The sequence below is a fragment of the Onthophagus taurus genome, chromosome 2, assembly GCF_036711975.1.
Source record: "Onthophagus taurus isolate NC chromosome 2, IU_Otau_3.0, whole genome shotgun sequence".
Taxonomy (NCBI): Eukaryota; Metazoa; Arthropoda; class Insecta; order Coleoptera; family Scarabaeidae; genus Onthophagus; species Onthophagus taurus.
In genome coordinates this window covers 8336825-8355364 of record NC_091967.1, presented here as the reverse complement: position 1 = coordinate 8355364, position 18540 = coordinate 8336825, and the positions used below count along the sequence as shown (strand labels likewise).

Genomic DNA, 18540 nt, shown 5'->3' with positions numbered 1-18540 from the left:
CAGTTAACAAATTAAAATTTTAATTTTCGCTATTATGCAACCCAATTTACATCAATAATTAATAAAAAATTGATTTTTAAAGATTTTCTTATAAACATTATTAATTTAATAGCAAAAACTGTGATTGACGATTATTAATCTTGACTTCAACGTCAATAAAGGTTTAACTTATTTTACGTTTTTATTGATTAAAGTTATGATTTAGTGCGAAATCTTCCGTTCTAGAAATAAAGTTGAACATATTGTGTTTAAATTGAATTATTGTCCGCCGTTTTCCACGTCACTTGAGGCCCCAAACGCGAAAATAAAAATAAAATGCTATGATTTTATAAAATAAAAATCCGAGTTTTCATAAATTTGTAGAAACGTTAATAATGTTGTGATGACGAGGCGAAATATTCATAAATTCGTTCAAAAATAGCCGTTGGCAGTGAAAATTTTATCTACTTTGACGTAAAACGACCTGGTTTATACGCATTAATACATTTTTTGAGGTAAAAACAACCTGGACGATTCCAAAAATATCTAAAGATGACCAAAACGTGTTTACTAAAATTTTTTGAACCTCTTTCATCGGTTTAAAATTAGACTAAGCTAAATCATACAATGAAAGTTATTTCAAAAATTTAAGTATTATCACATGTTATTATTTTTTATATGGTTTATCGAGGATGTCATAAAATGCTGAAAGCATTGAGTTTATAGATTTAACAGTTTTACGCTTGTCACATAAAACAGAGATCGTAAAAATAACGAAACAACCAACCAAAAAGGTTTAAAAACTCGTAGTAATCGTGAATCGATGATGTTTTTAAAATAATCTATTAAACGATTTGATATGGTGAATTTAATCGTAAAAGTAGCATCAATTTATGTTTTTATGATCGTAATCTGTAATAAAAATCTTTTTTAAGTTAATTTATGAAAATTAAGTAATAATTTTAAAATAACCCTTTATTAGATATTGAAGGGTTTTGTTTATAAAATGATATTAATAATTAAAACCACTTCATTACACGGTCGATTATGCAACCGAAATGCGATTTGGCGTTCCACGTAGCTTTTTAAATTAATCCCATTGTTTATTTTAATTAAGCATTGATTTACGTTCAAAATTTTCGCTCGGTAAATTTTATTACACCGCGATGCGACGGAAAATTAATGAAAAAATTGTTATCTGTACAACCCTTATTGTTCCTGCCGCCGCAACGCCGGCGAATAAATACCAGATAATGCACCGACGCTAAATAATAATAATAATAAAACAATAAACACGGTTTCCGCCAACACCGGAAGTCAATAATAAATTTTAATCGTTAATTGACAATACGCATATTGTTGTTATTAATTTTTTATTACACAAATATTTTATTCATTTACAAATACTTATGGAATATTTATTTAATTTTATATATATTTTTAGAAATATATACAGGATGTATCTGAATGACTGCCACAAACTTCAAGGGCTGATTCTTTAGTGAATTTTAAGGGTACTTTAATATATGAACCATGGGCGACTTCAAAAATGTCGAGAAGTTAGTAATGAACTATAAACACCAGGAAAATGAAATTTTGGGAATAAGTTTAGCTCATAATAGGGCACGTTTGTAGCTTATTTTTTCGCTGGGTGCCTAAAAAATGATGGCAACCAAGTTCATTCTAATTGTAGATTATGCCTTTTTGTTTCATAATAAACAATGTTTGTCCTCAAAATTCTTCTCGATCGGTTTTAGATTTTGAGTTGAGACGAGTTTTACGAAAATAAACCATCAATTTAGACATAATTAAAGATTCTCGCTCGGTACCTAGAATACGGTGGAACCCAGGTTTATTCCACTACTGGATTATACTTATTTGGTTCATTATAAACAATTTTTATCCCCAAAATTTCTAGAGTCAATAATCTAAGAGAGATATATTCAACCGGCTCCTCTTGATAAGATCCCTTCCTGAGTAGTATGAGGACTTAAAACAATTAAATTCAATTTGTTTCTTTTTGAAACTATCAATGTGTTTCTGTCAGCACAGCCAAACCCAACGGTTCAACATATTGATGTATCCTTTTATGTCGTTTAGAAGCAATCGACAGCAATCTAAGCTATAAAAAAATTTTGACTCCGTATGTGAGCCGTTTTCCGGTAACTGGTGCCATTCCTGTGATTTTCATAATGATTAGTAATAAGGCCAAAACGTGTGAAATTATTCTCAGACTCTAAGGCTCACAACAAGTTTCATATTGTAAAATGTTCCTTATAAGTATAAATTTGTCAGACAACTTTTTTTCATCTCTGGCCTCCAAGTCATCAAATCGAATGTCTAAGTAGAAAGAGAAATCTTTGTTGAGAGATGTCAACCAAAACATTTCAATTCCACTCCCATCTCTGATCCATCCAAAGTGACGCCAACTGAAATAAACCCAAAAATGCTTTTATTTCAATCAAGTCAACAATTATGCTAAAATATCTTCGGAAAAAAATAAGTTTTAGTAATCAGTTTCACTCCTGGCGAATGGATAGCTTAGTTTCAATTACAAATTTGCACATTTGGAAGTAAGCAGTGCCGTTTTTCGACATTCTCGGCATCACCATCTTTTTTGCCCTTGGATACGTCATCCATTTATTCTTCTAACGGTCTAACCAAGTTTTGAAGTATTGCTTTACCGTACTTTAGCCAAATTCAGTTATATTTGTAGTGGCACCAGATCCAATAGACCCAAAACATTTTCAAAATATGTTCCATATCAGTTTATAGTGATGATACTACACGAACAAGCAGTATACTGAAAGATTGATCCCATGAAAAATCGGCGATATAAAATGATGTTTATAACTGATTAATTAAAAATCTCCTTTTCTATTTTTAGTAAATTATAGAATAAAAAATTTTATTTAGCTTATGTTTCCCGTAAACTTTTCGACATTTTAAACGAAACGACTTCATTTCTGCCTTCTCGACTTTGAAATAAAAGTGGAATAGTGCTCTCGGGGGGTTTCCGGAGCAAATTAGATATTTACTTGGAACCCTGAGGTCGAAAACTAGGTACTCGCGGGGATGTTATCGTTGTTGGAGTGAAACGGACGTTGTCGACTTGTAACATAAGCACGCTTTAGTGCTACTCTTATTGTTTATGGCTTTGATCCAAACTCGTTTTTTTTTATTAACTAAGTTTTAACGTAAATTTAAGTTAAAGTTAAGATGAATGAAATAATAATACAAAGATAGAAATGATTGGCTGAATTAAGTAAAAATTTTTGGATTTAAAATTTAAAGTGAAATGATGGAGAAGTAGGAACGTACCACGTTCGGGCCCGAAACTCTCTAAAATTAGCGACGGTCTATTTTCGAGAGAGGCTAGTAGCAACGTCGACGACCGTCAATTAGTAAAAAGTTCTCGATTTTTAGTGGCCCAGTCATTTCCTCGTGTTGCGAAACCATCTATTTCGAAACAACACATAGTCCCCAGGAAGAAAGTATGGTTCAATTCAATTTTTATTAATATTTTTTCCAAACATTCATAAATTCAACGAATTTTCTAAAAAATCATTTTTAGAAAAGCATTTTAATGATTCACCCTATAGATAGATGTTTTGTGAACCATTTCTATTTCCAAAAGTACCAACTACATCGTTTTCTGGCAGAGAACCTCGGCTTACATCACATGGTGCGGAGACGAGCACCTGAAATTCAGTCCGCGTTCAGCCGGCGACTCGAAGGCCGCTGAAAAAAAAAACTGTCGGTCATCGAATAAGAGAATTGTCTCTTTTAAAAAGGGTCCAAAATTCCGTTCAACGTTAGTGAAACGATACAAAAAGTGCAAAAGTTGATGTGAGTTAAATTATTTTGAAGATATGTCAAAAGCAGAAAAAATTAAATAGAAAATGAGAAAATTGAAATAAAAAAATGAATCGGCTACCGGTGTTAAAATGTCGAATGTATTTTTATGCTGTTGTCTCTTAGGAGCTATTTAAGTGGATTAAATTTAATCCATTTTTAAATACAAACCACTTATTTTGAGGTTTTCGTATATCAACCTAACCATATCTGGACGATGTATTTTCGGACTACTTCCAAAAATGACTCAGAAACTTTCTCATCACCTGTTTATATAATTCAATGACTAATATTATTAATCTTAGATATTCTAATGTACCTACATTCTTTCAAACATTTTTTTTTGGCACCCCAAACTTAATATTTAATTTAAAGCAAGAATTTGGCAAGAATTTAACGACAAGAATACATAATAATGGACACTCCACTTAAAGCATAATGATTGTTCAAAGTTGTCAACACATTTTTTTTAAACATTCTTCTTTCCGGATTATTTTTTTTATCCCGAAATACAGCACGATCTTATTAATGTTTTTATAAGAAAATTGAGTGCTCGTTTATTTTCAGTTAATAATTAAAATGTAAATTAATTCAGTAGGGATATTTTAAAATAGCTTTTAAACCGAGATGGAGAGGGGAAAACGAAATTTGGCACACGAGGGAAATGTACATCGTTTTAAGTTGATTTCCTGAAGCATTGGCAAATTTAATTAAGAGGGTCTGAGCTAAGTACTACGTGGCCGAGCAAAATGCGGAAGGTTTCAGAAAAAATGTGACAAAAAATCCCTTTTAAATAAATAAATCTAACACGTAAGAACATGTTCGTATTTAGAATATACGTTTAACAGATTTTAATGTTGTATTTAAGTAATTTCTTAAAATATTTTTTAAATTTTATCATGAATAAAATATACAGTGGACCCTCGCTTAACGAGTACCTCTCATAACGAATATTTCGCATAACGAGTAAAATAAATTGTCTCGTTAAACGATTGATATTTCGCATAACGAGTGACACGTATAGGGGAAGTCCCTTATTTATATGTATAGAAAACATTGTTTCGTTTAACGAATATTTCCCATTACGAGTAAGATTCTCGAACGAATTATGGTTGTTATGCGACGTTTCACTGTATATATTTATGGTTTGCCTCATGCTAATCTTATTAGAGTGTCAAAGTGTTTGACATTGTGTGTCATTAAATATAGAAAGAGAAGTTGATACATAAAAAAGTTGCAAAAATATGATATAAAAAAATTCCTTGTAAATCTTGCCATCTGTAACCAATTTTACAGTAATTTGCATTGCAATATAGCCTTGGCCTCAGGCGACCTCGACTTAATCAGCCAAAAAAGTTTACAACCTCAAATGATAAAGCCGAGGCGTAGCGATATGATAACCAATTGAAGGTTGATTAAATGTTAAGCATGGAGCCTCGACCTTGGCTTAATTAGTCATAAGATCTACAGCTTTATTTGATAAAGCTGAGGATGCCCACGGCCGAGGCGCCACAATATAATAACGAGGTTGAGGTTGATATATTCTTAATTACTGAGCCTTGATCTTGAATGAAAATATGTATTGTCAAGAACTATTAAACTAAACATATCGAAATTAGGAAGCTTTTTGAAAAGGTCGGCGTTCATGTTATTGTGTGGCAAATGAAATAAATAACAGATTTATAAATCCTTTTATAAATCCACGACTATTGTTGGCAAATTATAATTAGAACGTCATATTTTCTTTCAAGAGATACCTTGCCCGTCTCCAATGGATTTTCTCAAACAGACATTTTGTCTTGGACAAGGCATTATTATTATTATTAATAAATAGAATGTCTGAATAACGAATAGTGAAGATTACACCAGATAAATCATTTGGAAGAAAGAATATTCGAATATTTTTTATTAGAAACAGCTCGTATGAAGAAGAAAAAGAATTGATATCGGCATTTTACATGTCTTTAACTTTTTATACCGCACTTGTAACATTTCTGGATCTGCGAGCAAAACGATATTTGTGACAAAATTATGGAATAAATTTAATAAAACGCTTATAAACATTACTTTGCAAAGATGGTGAAACAAGTCTATATTGGTTTTTTAAAACACACATTTTGATTAAATCTATAATGTATCTATATTATTTCATTTTTTTATCTTCAAATTAAAGTAAAACCCATTATTTTCTATAAATAACTGTAATAATTTTTTTAACATTAACAACGTAAAATTAAACCGACATTTTTCGAATTCCATAATAATAACCCATTCACCAATGTTCAGTCTGTTACTATATATTATACACACATTTTCCAGACTAAATATACATAATTCGAACCGAGTAACATTTTTGGCAAACTATTTCCGACCGGCATCTCATATTAAAACGTTTAAAATTCCTTACCAATTTAGGAAGAAGTATCAAAACAAAAAAGACTTAATATTGTACTTAATATTACTTGTTCGATTTAAATAAAACGATATATTTTTCTTTTTCTTTCCAGATTAGCGTACGCGTAAAGCAAAGATCGTAAAAAAGGGGAGGGCCCCTTGGGGGCCTCGGACAAAAATCCTAAACGTGAAAAGAAAAAAACCTTAAAGGAAACCGAGTGGAAAATTTTTGGGTAAGTACTTTAACCCCAGGCGACATCTTAAAGAAAAAAAAACAACATTTTATGATCACAACCCATAATTAACTTTGTTAAATAATTTTTTATCGATATTATCATTGTTACATAATTTTAATCACAGATACTAGAGTGAAAATGATGACGATTCGTGTAAAAATTGTTTGTCTAAACTCATAAATGGATAAAATATGGGACTTCAAAGTTAAGAAATGCTAACGCAGCGGCGAGACGATATTGTAAAAAGCTGCTAAAAAAACATTACTAAAAGTATGTAAATGTACGTACGTGAATGAGAGGTCACTTTGTACTTTGTAAGAGTGCAGCAGCGTAGAACCAAAGAAACGAAGGAGGAGTACAGAGTATGGAGGAAGGAAGAAAACAGCACTCACAGACCGAGAAATAGAGTGGCAGGAATTAGAGAAACTAAGACAGAATACACAGAATTCTCATGGAGCAAGGCGAAATACTGAAAAGATGGGTAGTATGTTATGAACAAAAACTGGAAACAAAACAAGCAAAACAGAATCTGATCCTCTTGAGTTTTCTGATCTGATCAACAATGCTCCTTTATAATTTGTCTTGGTATCATTACACTACTTCTAAATTGCTCTTATTTGCATATTTTCATAGGTGATCTTAAACGATTTCTCATGATAACATTGCACTGTTTACCAAATTTTATGTTTCTAAAACAAACCATATTGAAAATATTTAATCTATAGCCATTTATGGGTTTAGACCAAAAATTTGTACACGAATCATTATTATCATTTTTATTCTAGTATTTATGATTAATATTATGCCACAACTTACAAAAACACCCGGTATATTTTAAAAGAATTTTTTAATAACGAAAAAAAGATCATGCTTTACACGTATATTCTCCGATCGTGAATGACAATACGTAATGGTTTTTCTATTGTGCCTTCTCATCTTCGATATATAAGATATTAGAAATGCTCGGTCGGCAGAAAATTGAGGGAAGCTGCAGTCGAGATATCGTATAGTAAAGGAGAGATGATATCGTATTCCACAACGTCCAATATTATTTTTTGCCTTTTAGGATAGTTTACCCGGGAACCCGAGAACTCTTGATTCAATCGTTTTCGATGTGCTTTTAGTTTTTTATTACATTTTTTTAATCTCTCCGTTTCGTTATAAACTTACTTACTACTTTATTTCGTTTAACATACATTTTAATCAAAATATTGTATTAATATTAAAATCATTAAAATTATCATTAATCATAAAACTATTTGAAATTAGCGCCATCTATCATTTCATTGAATCACCAAATACTTTTTACAGAAATTACAACTTTCATTATTATTTAAAAATCATTATTTAAAATTGTTACAAAGCTGTTTTAAATAGAGATTATTACAAAAAATAGTTCAAAATTTGCAAGTGATAAATACTATTTTAGTTTCAATTTGTCAAATATAACAGATTTGTTATCACCGCCATCTATCCTTCGAACGTTTTACTACTTAAGTCTTAATTACAGAAACCTATACTTTATTAAGTACAAAATTGTTGTCAAATACGCTATTTATCGCTTTTATTTAAAAAAAATAGTTGTTATCTATTCTATTAAATTAAATTTAGGATATATATCGTATTATCTACTATCGTTTGAAGACGCACGGCTAAACCCGAAACTTTCTAGGTTTAGAGTTAGTTCTAGTTTTAATTGTTATTAAGCGCTAAATTGTTGTCTATTTTACTAAAATAAAAGTAGAACTAACACTAGGCCTAGAACTAGAAAGATTCGGATTTAACCGTATGTCTCTAAAGACGGCTAAACCTAAATTAATCTAATTCTACTATATAATACTATCTAATTCTACTATATAGTAATACTTCAATAAAAATATACAATTTAGCGCTAAATAACAATTAAAACTAGAACTAGAAAGTTACTAGTTAATTAAAATAATTTCTCAAAAATACAATATACAGCGCCATCTATCGTAAAAAAAAGTTCCAATTAAAATTACAGAAACCTACAAAACACTTTCTAAATCAAAAATAACTTTGAACTCATCAAAAAAGATTTATCATCTTTTGCATATTAGCCAAGATAACTCAAAATATGATTTTAAAGGTGACAAAGCGCCACCTACTATTAAAATAATCTGAATTTTCTTTTTAATTGAATGCATAAAATTGAATAACGCGGTTTCTATTATTTTTAAAGGAGAGAGTCAAAAGCCTCTTTGATTCTATAAACGGAATAGTAACAACAATGAAACAAAATATAATTCTTTCTAAAAATACCGTATTAAAGAAACAAAAGACGTCACAGAAACAAAAGATGTGCGCGACACGTCATTACGTCGCCATTTTCGCCTTAACCAACCCACATCGACAGCGCCGCCAACTTTATAAAGAGAACCTACTTAAACCTTTCAGAAATCTTTCAGTCTAAATTTGAATCAAGAAGTAAGAAGAAGGGTTTTGATAATTTTGTGATTAAAGTATGAACAATTTTCAATTATTAAGAATTTGACAGGAATTTTAGTTAAATGTGAGTTAATTTTTTTTTTAATTTAATAAAATTTTATTTTATGCATGTTAAAGTATTTTTGGGATTGTTTAGAAATTGGAAAGAGGTGTTTATAAAATACCTTCGTTTTAAAGAAGAAAGTGGATTTAAATAATAAATAAAAAGCTTTATTTATATCGCGTGGTCTTTTTCTAATTTTAATCTGACGTTCATTGTTTCTTTTTTTTTGTTTCATTCTTGATTTTGATCGGTCAATCTAAAAATAACTAAAAGTAACCCACAATGTGATTTTATATTCTTCGATTAAAATACATTCAATTAATAATACCAACTTAAAAATAACAAAAAAAATTTTTGTATTTAAAATCCTGAAAGTGTGTTATTTTTTTATGGTGGATTCGAATCTATTTTTGCGAAATTATTTTTGAAAAACCTTCCTTCTGTGCTTCTGTCCGTTCCGTTATAGCCGTGCAATCTAATTTTAAAACGGTGACGTTCCAAGGCGTCCGCGATATTGCTTCTAAATCCAATGGGAACGTGGATTATTTTCGCGCAAGACGTTTGAGAATTTAAACCTTAAAGTTGGATTTCGGCCAAAATGAAAACCAATCTAAAAAACATCTTCGCGCGAGATTCAATCGAAATTAACGAAAAATATCTTTTATCGTTCTAGAAAACAAAATGGAACAATTCGAACAACTATTAACTTGCGCCATCTGTTTGGATCGCTACCGAAATCCAAAATTGTTACCATGCCAACACAGCTTTTGCATGGAACCTTGTTTGGAAGGACTCGTGGACTACGTAAGAAGACAGGTAATAACTAAATTACAGTAGAACCTCGATATAACGGACACAATATTTGTAAATCATACTATTAATATTATTCGTTTAGTACATGTGTCTGAAGACGCACGGTCAAACCCGAAACTTTCTTTCATTAAACTAGACACTAGACTTACAACTAAAAACATAGTCTTTTATTACAAAAAAATTAAAATGATCCGACTCATTTAAAATTAAGAAATCATATATTTTTGTTTTAATCGAAAAATTTTTCGTATAGCATTTGTTTAAAATGTCATTTAAAATGATTTCTTTTAATAAAAATTTGCGATATCTTCACCAGATGGCGCTCCACACTGGGATGAAAAAACCGTTTTTTGAGGTTATCTTCCTAATTATTGATCGAATCAAAAAAATTTTGAAACGAAATGTGTTTAAAATTAAATTATCTAAAACTTTTATTAAAACAATTTTTTCAAAAAACGTCATTTATTAAAATTAAATTAAAATGATTCAAAATGACTCATTTTAAATTAAGGCAAATCATATCATATTTTCGTTTTAATCGAAAAGCTTTTCGTACGAAATTTGTTTAAAATGTCATTTAAAATGATTTCTTTTAATAAAATTTTGCGACATCTCCACCAGATGGCGCTCCACCCGGTTATAAAAAATCGTTTTTTGAGGTTATCTTCCTAATAGTTGATCGAATCAAAAAAATTTTCAAATAAAATTTGTTTAAAATTAAATTATCCAAAACTTTTACTAAAACCATTTTTTCGAAAAACGTCATTTATTACAATAAATTAAAATGATTCGAAATGACTCATTTTAAATTAAGGCAAATAATATGTCATATTTTTGTTTTAATCGAAAAATGTTTCCTATAACATTTGTTTAGAACGTCATTTAAAATGATTTCTTTTAATAAAATTTTGCGACATCTCCACCAGATGGCGTTCCACACTGGTATGAAATTAGTTTGAAAAACGATTTTTTAAGGTTATCTTTCTAATTATTGATCAAATCAAAATTTTTTTTAATAAAGCTAGCCTAAAATTAGAAAAGTAATAACTTTTATCGATAAATTGTTTTTTAATTTTCAAATTTGAATGGAATTAAAATTGTTTCGGATTTGTCCGTTCTATCGAAGTTTTAGATTACTTTAATTTAATTTAAAAATAAAAATAATTTTTCAAAAATTTTAAAGGTAAAATGCCCAGAATGTCGTGCAGAACATCGGATACCGTACCAAGGAGTTCAAGGATTCCCCACGAACGTAACGTTGCAACGTTTCCTCGAACTTCACATCGAAATTACCGGGGAACTCCCAGATCCGACGAGCGGACAAATAATGGAACGATGTAATGTGTGCTCCGAAAAAGCTTATTGCAGCTTTTGCTCGCATTGTGATAAAAAAATTTGCGAGGAATGCAAAGGAGCCCACATGGACATCCTCAGGAGAGAAATTACTAGGATAAATAATCAAATTCGTCGCGGAATCCACCGCTTACAAGACACCTTAGCGTTGGTTGAGAAAAACACTCAATCGATTCAAATGAATTGTTTGTCGGTTAGCGAAGAAGTCGAAGAAATCCATCGGAGACTCGCGAAAGCTTTAAAAGATCGCACCGAGTACTTGAGAGGCGAATTAGATCGCTACTTAGGAACGGAATTGCGCAGCATGACCACTCTTAAAGATAACCTTGAACTTGAAATTGGAAACATCATAAGCAATTGTGATTTAGCTGATAAACACATGAACGAGAACGTTAATTGGGATGATTGCGAGTTGATGGATGCAAAAGAAATATTTTTAAAAACGGTCGAATTCATCAGAAACTTCGAGTACGAAGCTTCAGATTATTCGAGAAAAGTCCGATTGATTTTAGCGCACGATCCAAATCAATTGGTTCTTCACGTTGCCGGATTTGGCGATTTAAACATCCCAAACACTTCGCATTCAAGTTTCGGCACCGGAAGTCATCTTCAACCACCCGGAGGTGGACCCGGATTGATGCGCTCAAAAAGCGACCATCGCCTTGCTTCGCAATTTCGTCAACAAGAAGAAAGAGGTTACGGCGAAACTGATGATGCACCATTAGGCGGCCGAAAATTTGGCGACAGACCAAAACAAACCGAGCGTTACAATCGATATGGAACAACCACCGATTACGGCGTTGATGATTATGACACCGAATCATCGAGACCAGCTCGATCAAGGTATCGATCAAGGTTTAATCGACACGGTGATGACTCAGACACGGAAACTTCGTCCTCGCGAGTTCGTTTTACGGAACATAAAGAAAGAGAGCGCGTTTTGGACACGGAAGATGTCGCTAGAGGTCCTTTAAGTGGTATTACTAGGTTAGCTGATTCCCCACGGGTTATGCAAAAATTGCAGGAAAGCGAAATGAATAAGAAAAAGGAGAAGGAAAATCCAACTCCGGTTCCTCAACAACCGAAAGTTGTTCCAAAAAAGCAACCTCCCCCAACAGCGAGACAAGTTAGCGAGGAAGACGAAATTGCTAAAATTAAAAAACAAAATAAAGGAGCAACTACGTCAACGGCTGAGGAAACTCGAACCCCACCTGTTGTTGTTGATGAGAGAAGCCGAAAGAGTGTTCAACCACCAGAGGTGAGTGAACAATAAAAAGTACCTGATTATAATTATATAGAAACAAAAAAAAATTAAAAAAATTTAAAAAAAATTGAAATGAAATCTAGTCACCAGTTTTAGTTAGTTAATAATAATTTTAATAATACTACTACCACTTATTACCAAATGAACAACTTTCAAAAAGCACTATTTTTTACACCTCCACAACTTTCTATTAACACCTCCAAGAAAAAAAAAAATAAATTTAAGAAGTTTTTTGAATATGAAAGAGAAGATTTTTTTAAAGAAGAATTTTTCTCCAGGCTACGGTATCCAGCGCAGAAGACACCGACGAAGAATCAAGCTCCCGACAAAGAAAAACATCATCATCGAAATCCACCCCATCTCAAGGACGACGCCCATCCGAAGTACAACACAAAAAAGCATCGCGTTCGACCAGCTCCGAATCAAGCTCCACGGAATCTTCAACGTCATCATCAGCGATTAGAACAACCGGGGCGCCTTTCACCACGGAAGAAGTAAAACAAAAATATTTATCGAAAGCCCCAACGACGCCTCCATCGAACACCCCAACAAAACAACCGTTTACAAGTCGATTTTTGCCAAACAGAACACCCGCGGCCCCGCCAACTCCGGCTAAAGAAGAAACCGAAAGTAGTAGCGAAGAAGAAACTGAGTCTGAGGAAGAAAGCGAAGAGGAAGTAGTCACAACTAAAAAAGACGCAACTAAAGAAATGGCAAAAACCGATATAGGACCATTACTTGCGAGGAGTGCTCAAGCTAGAGACAGCACAGATAACTCGAGAAAATCAAGCCGAGAAGAAACTAATTATCCTAGATATACCTCACCGAAAGAAGATACTTCTCCGAATTATAGAAGAAGACCACCAGCATCATCTCAACCGCCGGAAGAAGAATCACCATCTAGATATAGTTACGCAAGTCGATTTTTGAATAAAAGTAAAAGTTCCGCTGCTGTATCCCCCGAAGACGATGACACACCCTCATCGCGTTATCCAACTGAAGACTCCGACAGCAAATATCCTTCAGGAAGATCGCGTTATATGGCTTTAAAGGAACGTCGGCAGCGTTTAGCACGAAGCCGATCAACTCATAATTTCGCCGACGATGATGAAATTGACGAACCCATCTCACCGACTTCCTCAAATCCTTCAGCTTATCTCGCTTCGAGGGGTTACGGAACAAGTTCGGCAACAGCTTCCGGGAATGATTTAGCGAGGAGTCGATCTTCGCACGCGTTGAAATCGAGGGAAAATTCGCCGGAGCGGGGCTCGGCGGCGAGTACCACCGAAAAAGATGGTGCCGCTTTGAGTTCTTGGGCGAGATATTTGAAGAATAAGTATGGTAATCGAAGCAGTGGTGGGAAAGATCGGGAGAGTAGTGCTTCTGGTGCTGTTTCGCCCTCTTCGAGTTCTTCGGCGGCGGCTAGAAGATTGTCGTTGGGGTTGCCTTTGAGATCATCAACTGAATTAGGAAGTTCTGATGATGATCAAAAAAACATGCAAGGCTCCCCCACTACCCATACACCAGCTACGGTGGCAGCAGCCGGTAAGAAAAATTTTAAGTACTTCATTTTTTTGCACCGTTACTGAGCAATTTAGACTTTTATATGTTCTTAATTGTCATTCCTCTGGTGCTAAAAAATGCTTTAAATTATGTCCTGGAAATTATTAATTTAATTGGTTATGATTTCCAATGAGAAATTTAATACAATTTTATTTTTAATTTAAATTAAGAAATCAATTTTTGACTAAAAATGGTTTTTTATTGTAGGTATCGCGGTAGCAGCAGGTATCTCCCCTAGGAGTCAATACCTGCAAAAATGCCATCAGCTGTTCCTCATTGGTAGTCGGGGGAGCGAGCCTGGATTATTCACTTGGCCGAGAGGTGTAGCTGTCGGTCCAGATAATAGCATAGTAGTCGCCGATTCATCAAATCATCGCGTGCAAGTTTTCGATGGAAATGGTAATTTCTTGAAACAATTTGGTTCTTATGGAAATGGAGAGGGAGAGTTTGATTGTTTGGCTGGAGTTGCAGTGAATCGAATTGGACAATATATCATTGCTGATAGATATAATCATAGGATACAAGTAAATCATAAGAATATTTAATCATAAAACATCTATGTTAAATCAAATTTATTTTTGATAGGTTTTTGATCCATCTGGGAGATTCCTAAGATCTTTTGGTAGTCAAGGTACAACCGATGGACGATTTAATTATCCATGGGGTATCACCACCGATGCTTTAGGATTCATTTATGTATGCGATAAAGAAAATCATAGAATACAGGTAAATTAACTTTTTCTGCTTCTAACTGCTTTAAAGCAGATTGAGTTGAATTTTAGAGTTCCATTATATCGAGATTTTATACATTTTTTTTTAAATTTTAGGTTTTCCAATCAGATGGAACATTTGTTGGAAAATTCGGTTCAATGGGCAATAAAGAAGGTCAATTAGAACATCCTCATTACATAGCCGTTTCGAATACAAATAAAGTAATTGTATCGGATTGTAACAATCATAGGATACAAATTTTTGATATAAACGGAAAAGTCAATCATGCTTTTGGTACTGAAGGTTCTGCCGATGGGCAATTTAAATTTCCAAGGTAAATTTTTTTTTAATTTTTGTCATAATATATTTCATTTAATTGAGATGATTAATTAATTTTTTGATTTAAGGGGAGTTGCTGTTGATGATCAAGGATACATCATTGTAGCAGATTCCGGAAATAATCGCATTCAAATTTTTAATCCCGATGGGACTTTCTTGAGGTGTTTTGGAAATTGGGGTTCTGGAGAGGGCGAATTTAAAGGACTCGAAGGGATAGCCGTGTCTTCGAACGGGAATATCTTGGTCTGCGATAGGGAAAACCATAGGATACAAGTGTTTTGAATCTTTATAAAAATTGTTTTCTTCTCATTTTAAAAGTATTGTATTAAGTTTATATTGCCATTTATTAATCAAACTCACACCAATTTCTAATACTATCTATATCCATAATTTTGTTTTTCTCTCTCTTTGTTTATTATGGAATTATTTTAGTGTGTTTAACTTTCAATAATAAAAAAATATTTAAAAAAAAATATCTTTTTTTGTAAATTATAAATTTTACTTACGTCAATTTTTTTTTTTTATTTTGGCACTTTTGAAATCCCGGCCATCTTGTAATTTTATTTCGACCAATCAGATAATCCGACTTCAATCCCACTCAGTTCATGTCACCTGTCACCTAACTTCAAATCTATCACATCCGTCACATCCTGAAGGACAGAAATAAGTAAACATAACCTAAAATAAAATGTTATTAAAAAAAGTTACATCTAAAACTAAATTATTATGTAATGATTAATGATAAGGGGAATTATGAAACATCAAATTACCATGGTAATAAGTAACAAAAATGTCAGCAATGGTTTTCCTGGTAAACCTTGATGTTTAAGTTATCCTAATTATTATTTCCTACATTCTTTTTTATGAAACTGTTATGTTTTAGTTATTTTGAGATTATTTCTGGCATTTAAACACGTTCAATAACAAGAAAATTGTTATAATTTTTTAGTGCTATGTTTTTAGTTTATTTCCTTCATACCGACGTTATTGTTCATATCTAATATGACTAACCAACGTTTTGCTTTATATTATTAAAAAAGATGTATTAAAACATAACAACTCAAAGAAACCCAAAAACTAAAAAGAATGTTTTCGCAATTTACTTCAAGAAGTTATCCAAAATGTGTACAATTTTTTAGTACTGTAGTAGGTAAGCATTAATACATACTTTACTTTAATAATTCAACAATCTTCTGGATACGCTCATAGAAAATTCTGGAAATTATCTTCCGATATCATTAATACTTGTAATGAGCATTGAAAAACAGTCGTTGGATGGTTTCACTACCGTTGCTAGTACTGATCTTAAATTTTAATGTCACACTCTGCAAAGACGAATAAACATTTAAACAACTCCCTTATTATTAATAATTATAAATAATTACGCCAAAATAGAAATTATAATAAAGACTATTTCAAATGTCATGGGGCTAACCGTCAATGCTAGTATACAATTAATCTCATAGATGACGTTTTAAAAATCAAGTATTTATTAAAAATATTCGATGAGATTATTGAATTAATACGTACTAAATTTCTTTTTAATAATATTAAAATATTTTAAATAAATTATTTAATTTTTGAGTTAATCTCACTTTTAAATCCCAAGGACGGTAGAATCTAAGAAGACCAAACGTCACACCACTTGTCATTCTCAATCAACTGTTGTGTTCTTTTCTGTTTGTTGTGTGTTTTTAAAAGTTTTTTTATTATATTTACTTCTAAAGTAAATTTTTTTTGGAGTGATTTTAACATTCACCACAAGTACGTTACATAAATTAACCAAACCTTTCAATTTCAAATTTCCCATTAGCGCCATCTTTTGTTGACAAGGATCACTTGGGGATCCTATATGAAGTTATATATAATATGAAGTTGGATATAACCTCAACAGATACTTGAAAAAAAATAAAAAGAATAAATTATAAATATATAATAATGTATAAATTATTATTACTATTATTAATGTTATATTTTCAGCTTGTTTTGGTGGGATAGCAGTTGGAATGCATTATGGTTGGACATCACCCATAACCCCAATACTAAAAAAACGCATAAATCTTTCCGATTATCAAATAGCAACAATTGAAACGCTTTACATGATCGGTGGGTTATTATCTCTTCCTTTAACCATCTACATTTGTGATCGATTTGGAAGAAAAATTGCAATTTTAATCTCAGCTTTATTTAATTTAACATCTTGGATAATGATTGGGTTATCAAAAACATTAACAATGATTTATATAGCAAGATGTCTTTGTGGAATCGCCGGTAATATTGGATCTGTTGCTGGGACAATGTATATAGCAGAAATATCTTCAAAATCTATTCGAGGATTATTAACAGGATGCTCTTTTGTCGCTGGGTTAATTGGAATTATAATAATTTATTCAATAGCTCCTTTTGTTAATTTAACAACTTCTTCTAGCGTTGGTGCTGGATTTATTTTAATACAATTAATGACATTAATTTTTTTACCTGAATCACCGTATTATCTTTTATTAAAAAAAGATAAAGAGAAATCAAGAAAATCTTTAATGTTTTTTCGAAATACACAAAATATTGAGTTGGAATTAAATGAAATAAGCGAAGCTGTTGAACGCCTAGAGAAAGAAAAAGGTCGTTTAATTGATTTATTTAAAAGTGAAGGAAATCGCAAAGCTTTAGTTATTATGACAATTTTGAATGCTTCTCAACATATGGCTGCCATTACTGTTATGTTAATGAATTTACATACAATTTTAAAAGACGCAGAAGGAATTATTCCACCTGAATCTGCAGCAATAACATTTTCAGTTGTAATGTTACTTTCAGCTATAGTCACAATTTTAATAATAGATAAAATTGGACGTAAAATCTTAATGATTTATTCCAGCACCTTCACATGCATCTCTTTATTAATTTTAGCATCTTATTTTGCGTATAAAGAACATGACGGTGATATAACAAACGTTAAATGGATTCCAGTTGTTGCAGTTATGCTTTTTGCTATTGCTTTTAAAGGTGGGATGGGTATGGTGCCAATTGTGATGAGTGGGGAACTATTTCCAACTAGTGTTAAAACATTGGGAATGACAATTGTTGACGCGCTTTATGTGATTTTCGGTGCTGTTTCTGTTTATATTTATCAAGGATTGGTGAATATTGTCGGGGTTTACTGTCCCTTATATTTATTTGCGGTGTGTTCTTTTGGAACTTTGTTGTTCTCAATCTTTTTTATTCCAGAAACTAGGGGGAAAACCTTAGAAGAGATTCAAATGATTTTAAAAGGTGTAAAAAATGAAGTGTGTGGAGATGTTTGTCAAAATGGTGGGGATAAGAAAGAGGTTATTCGAATAAAATCGTTTGAGAATTTATAATAAAATCTGTATTTAGTGATTTTAAAATTATTTTTTATTTTGAAATTCAAAATAAAATTTCTTACTATAATTCTTTCTTGCAACTTTTTTGACACACGTGGTTATTAGGTTGCCTATATTTGTAACAATTAAATTTATTTTTAAAATTATCAAATCATATCT

General features: G+C 31.9%; 2 protein-coding genes and 1 long non-coding RNA gene across 4 annotated transcripts; 2 read left to right on the top strand and 1 right to left on the bottom strand.

Annotated features, from left to right (window-relative positions):
- The first annotated feature begins 3692 nt into the window (after window positions 1–3692).
- Window positions 3693–15530, top strand: LOC111427236 (tripartite motif containing protein thin). Of its 2 annotated transcripts, XM_023062257.2 has the most exons (9): window positions 3693–3828; window positions 6342–6461; window positions 9650–9792; window positions 10973–12400; window positions 12685–13951; window positions 14177–14493; window positions 14555–14695; window positions 14797–15014; window positions 15088–15530. In XM_023062257.2, exons 3-9 carry the CDS (start codon window positions 9658–9660, stop codon window positions 15299–15301), a joined length of 3720 nt encoding a protein of 1239 aa, XP_022918025.2. In that variant the 5' UTR covers window positions 3693–3828; window positions 6342–6461; window positions 9650–9657; the 3' UTR covers window positions 15302–15530. The 2 variants fall into 2 exon arrangements, with proteins under 2 accessions (XP_022918025.2, XP_022918024.2); XM_023062256.2 differs by lacking the exons at window positions 3693–3828; window positions 6342–6461 and adding an exon at window positions 8837–8997.
- On the bottom strand, window positions 15399–16504 carry LOC139428965 (uncharacterized). Its single transcript, XR_011639648.1, has 3 exons — window positions 16405–16504; window positions 16188–16344; window positions 15399–15697 (listed from the first exon to the last, which is right to left on the bottom strand). It is a non-coding gene; the product is annotated as an uncharacterized lncRNA (long non-coding RNA).
- On the top strand, window positions 15968–18448 carry LOC111427340 (facilitated trehalose transporter Tret1-like). Its single transcript, XM_071194101.1, has 2 exons — window positions 15968–16169; window positions 17000–18448. The coding sequence occupies exons 1-2, from the start codon at window positions 16106–16108 to the stop codon at window positions 18376–18378; spliced, it is 1443 nt and encodes a 480-aa protein (XP_071050202.1). The 5' UTR covers window positions 15968–16105; the 3' UTR covers window positions 18379–18448.
- Window positions 18449–18540: the final 92 nt, after the last annotated feature.

Excerpts from the sequence above, each read along its gene's own strand:
- LOC111427340 (XM_071194101.1), top strand. The coding sequence starts at position 16,106 with ATGTTTTCGCAATTTACTTCAAGAAGTTATCCAAAATGTGTACAATTT. Across the intron at positions 16,170-16,999 it reads ATTTTTTAGTACTGTAGTAG|CTTGTTTTGGTGGGATAGCA; the intron begins GTAAGCATTAAT and ends TTATATTTTCAG.
- LOC111427236 (XM_023062257.2), top strand. The coding sequence starts at position 9,658 with ATGGAACAATTCGAACAACTATTAACTTGCGCCATCTGTTTGGATCGC. Across the intron at positions 9,793-10,972 it reads TGGACTACGTAAGAAGACAG|GTAAAATGCCCAGAATGTCG; the intron begins GTAATAACTAAA and ends AAAATTTTAAAG. Across the intron at positions 14,494-14,554 it reads GATATAATCATAGGATACAA|GTTTTTGATCCATCTGGGAG; the intron begins GTAAATCATAAG and ends TATTTTTGATAG.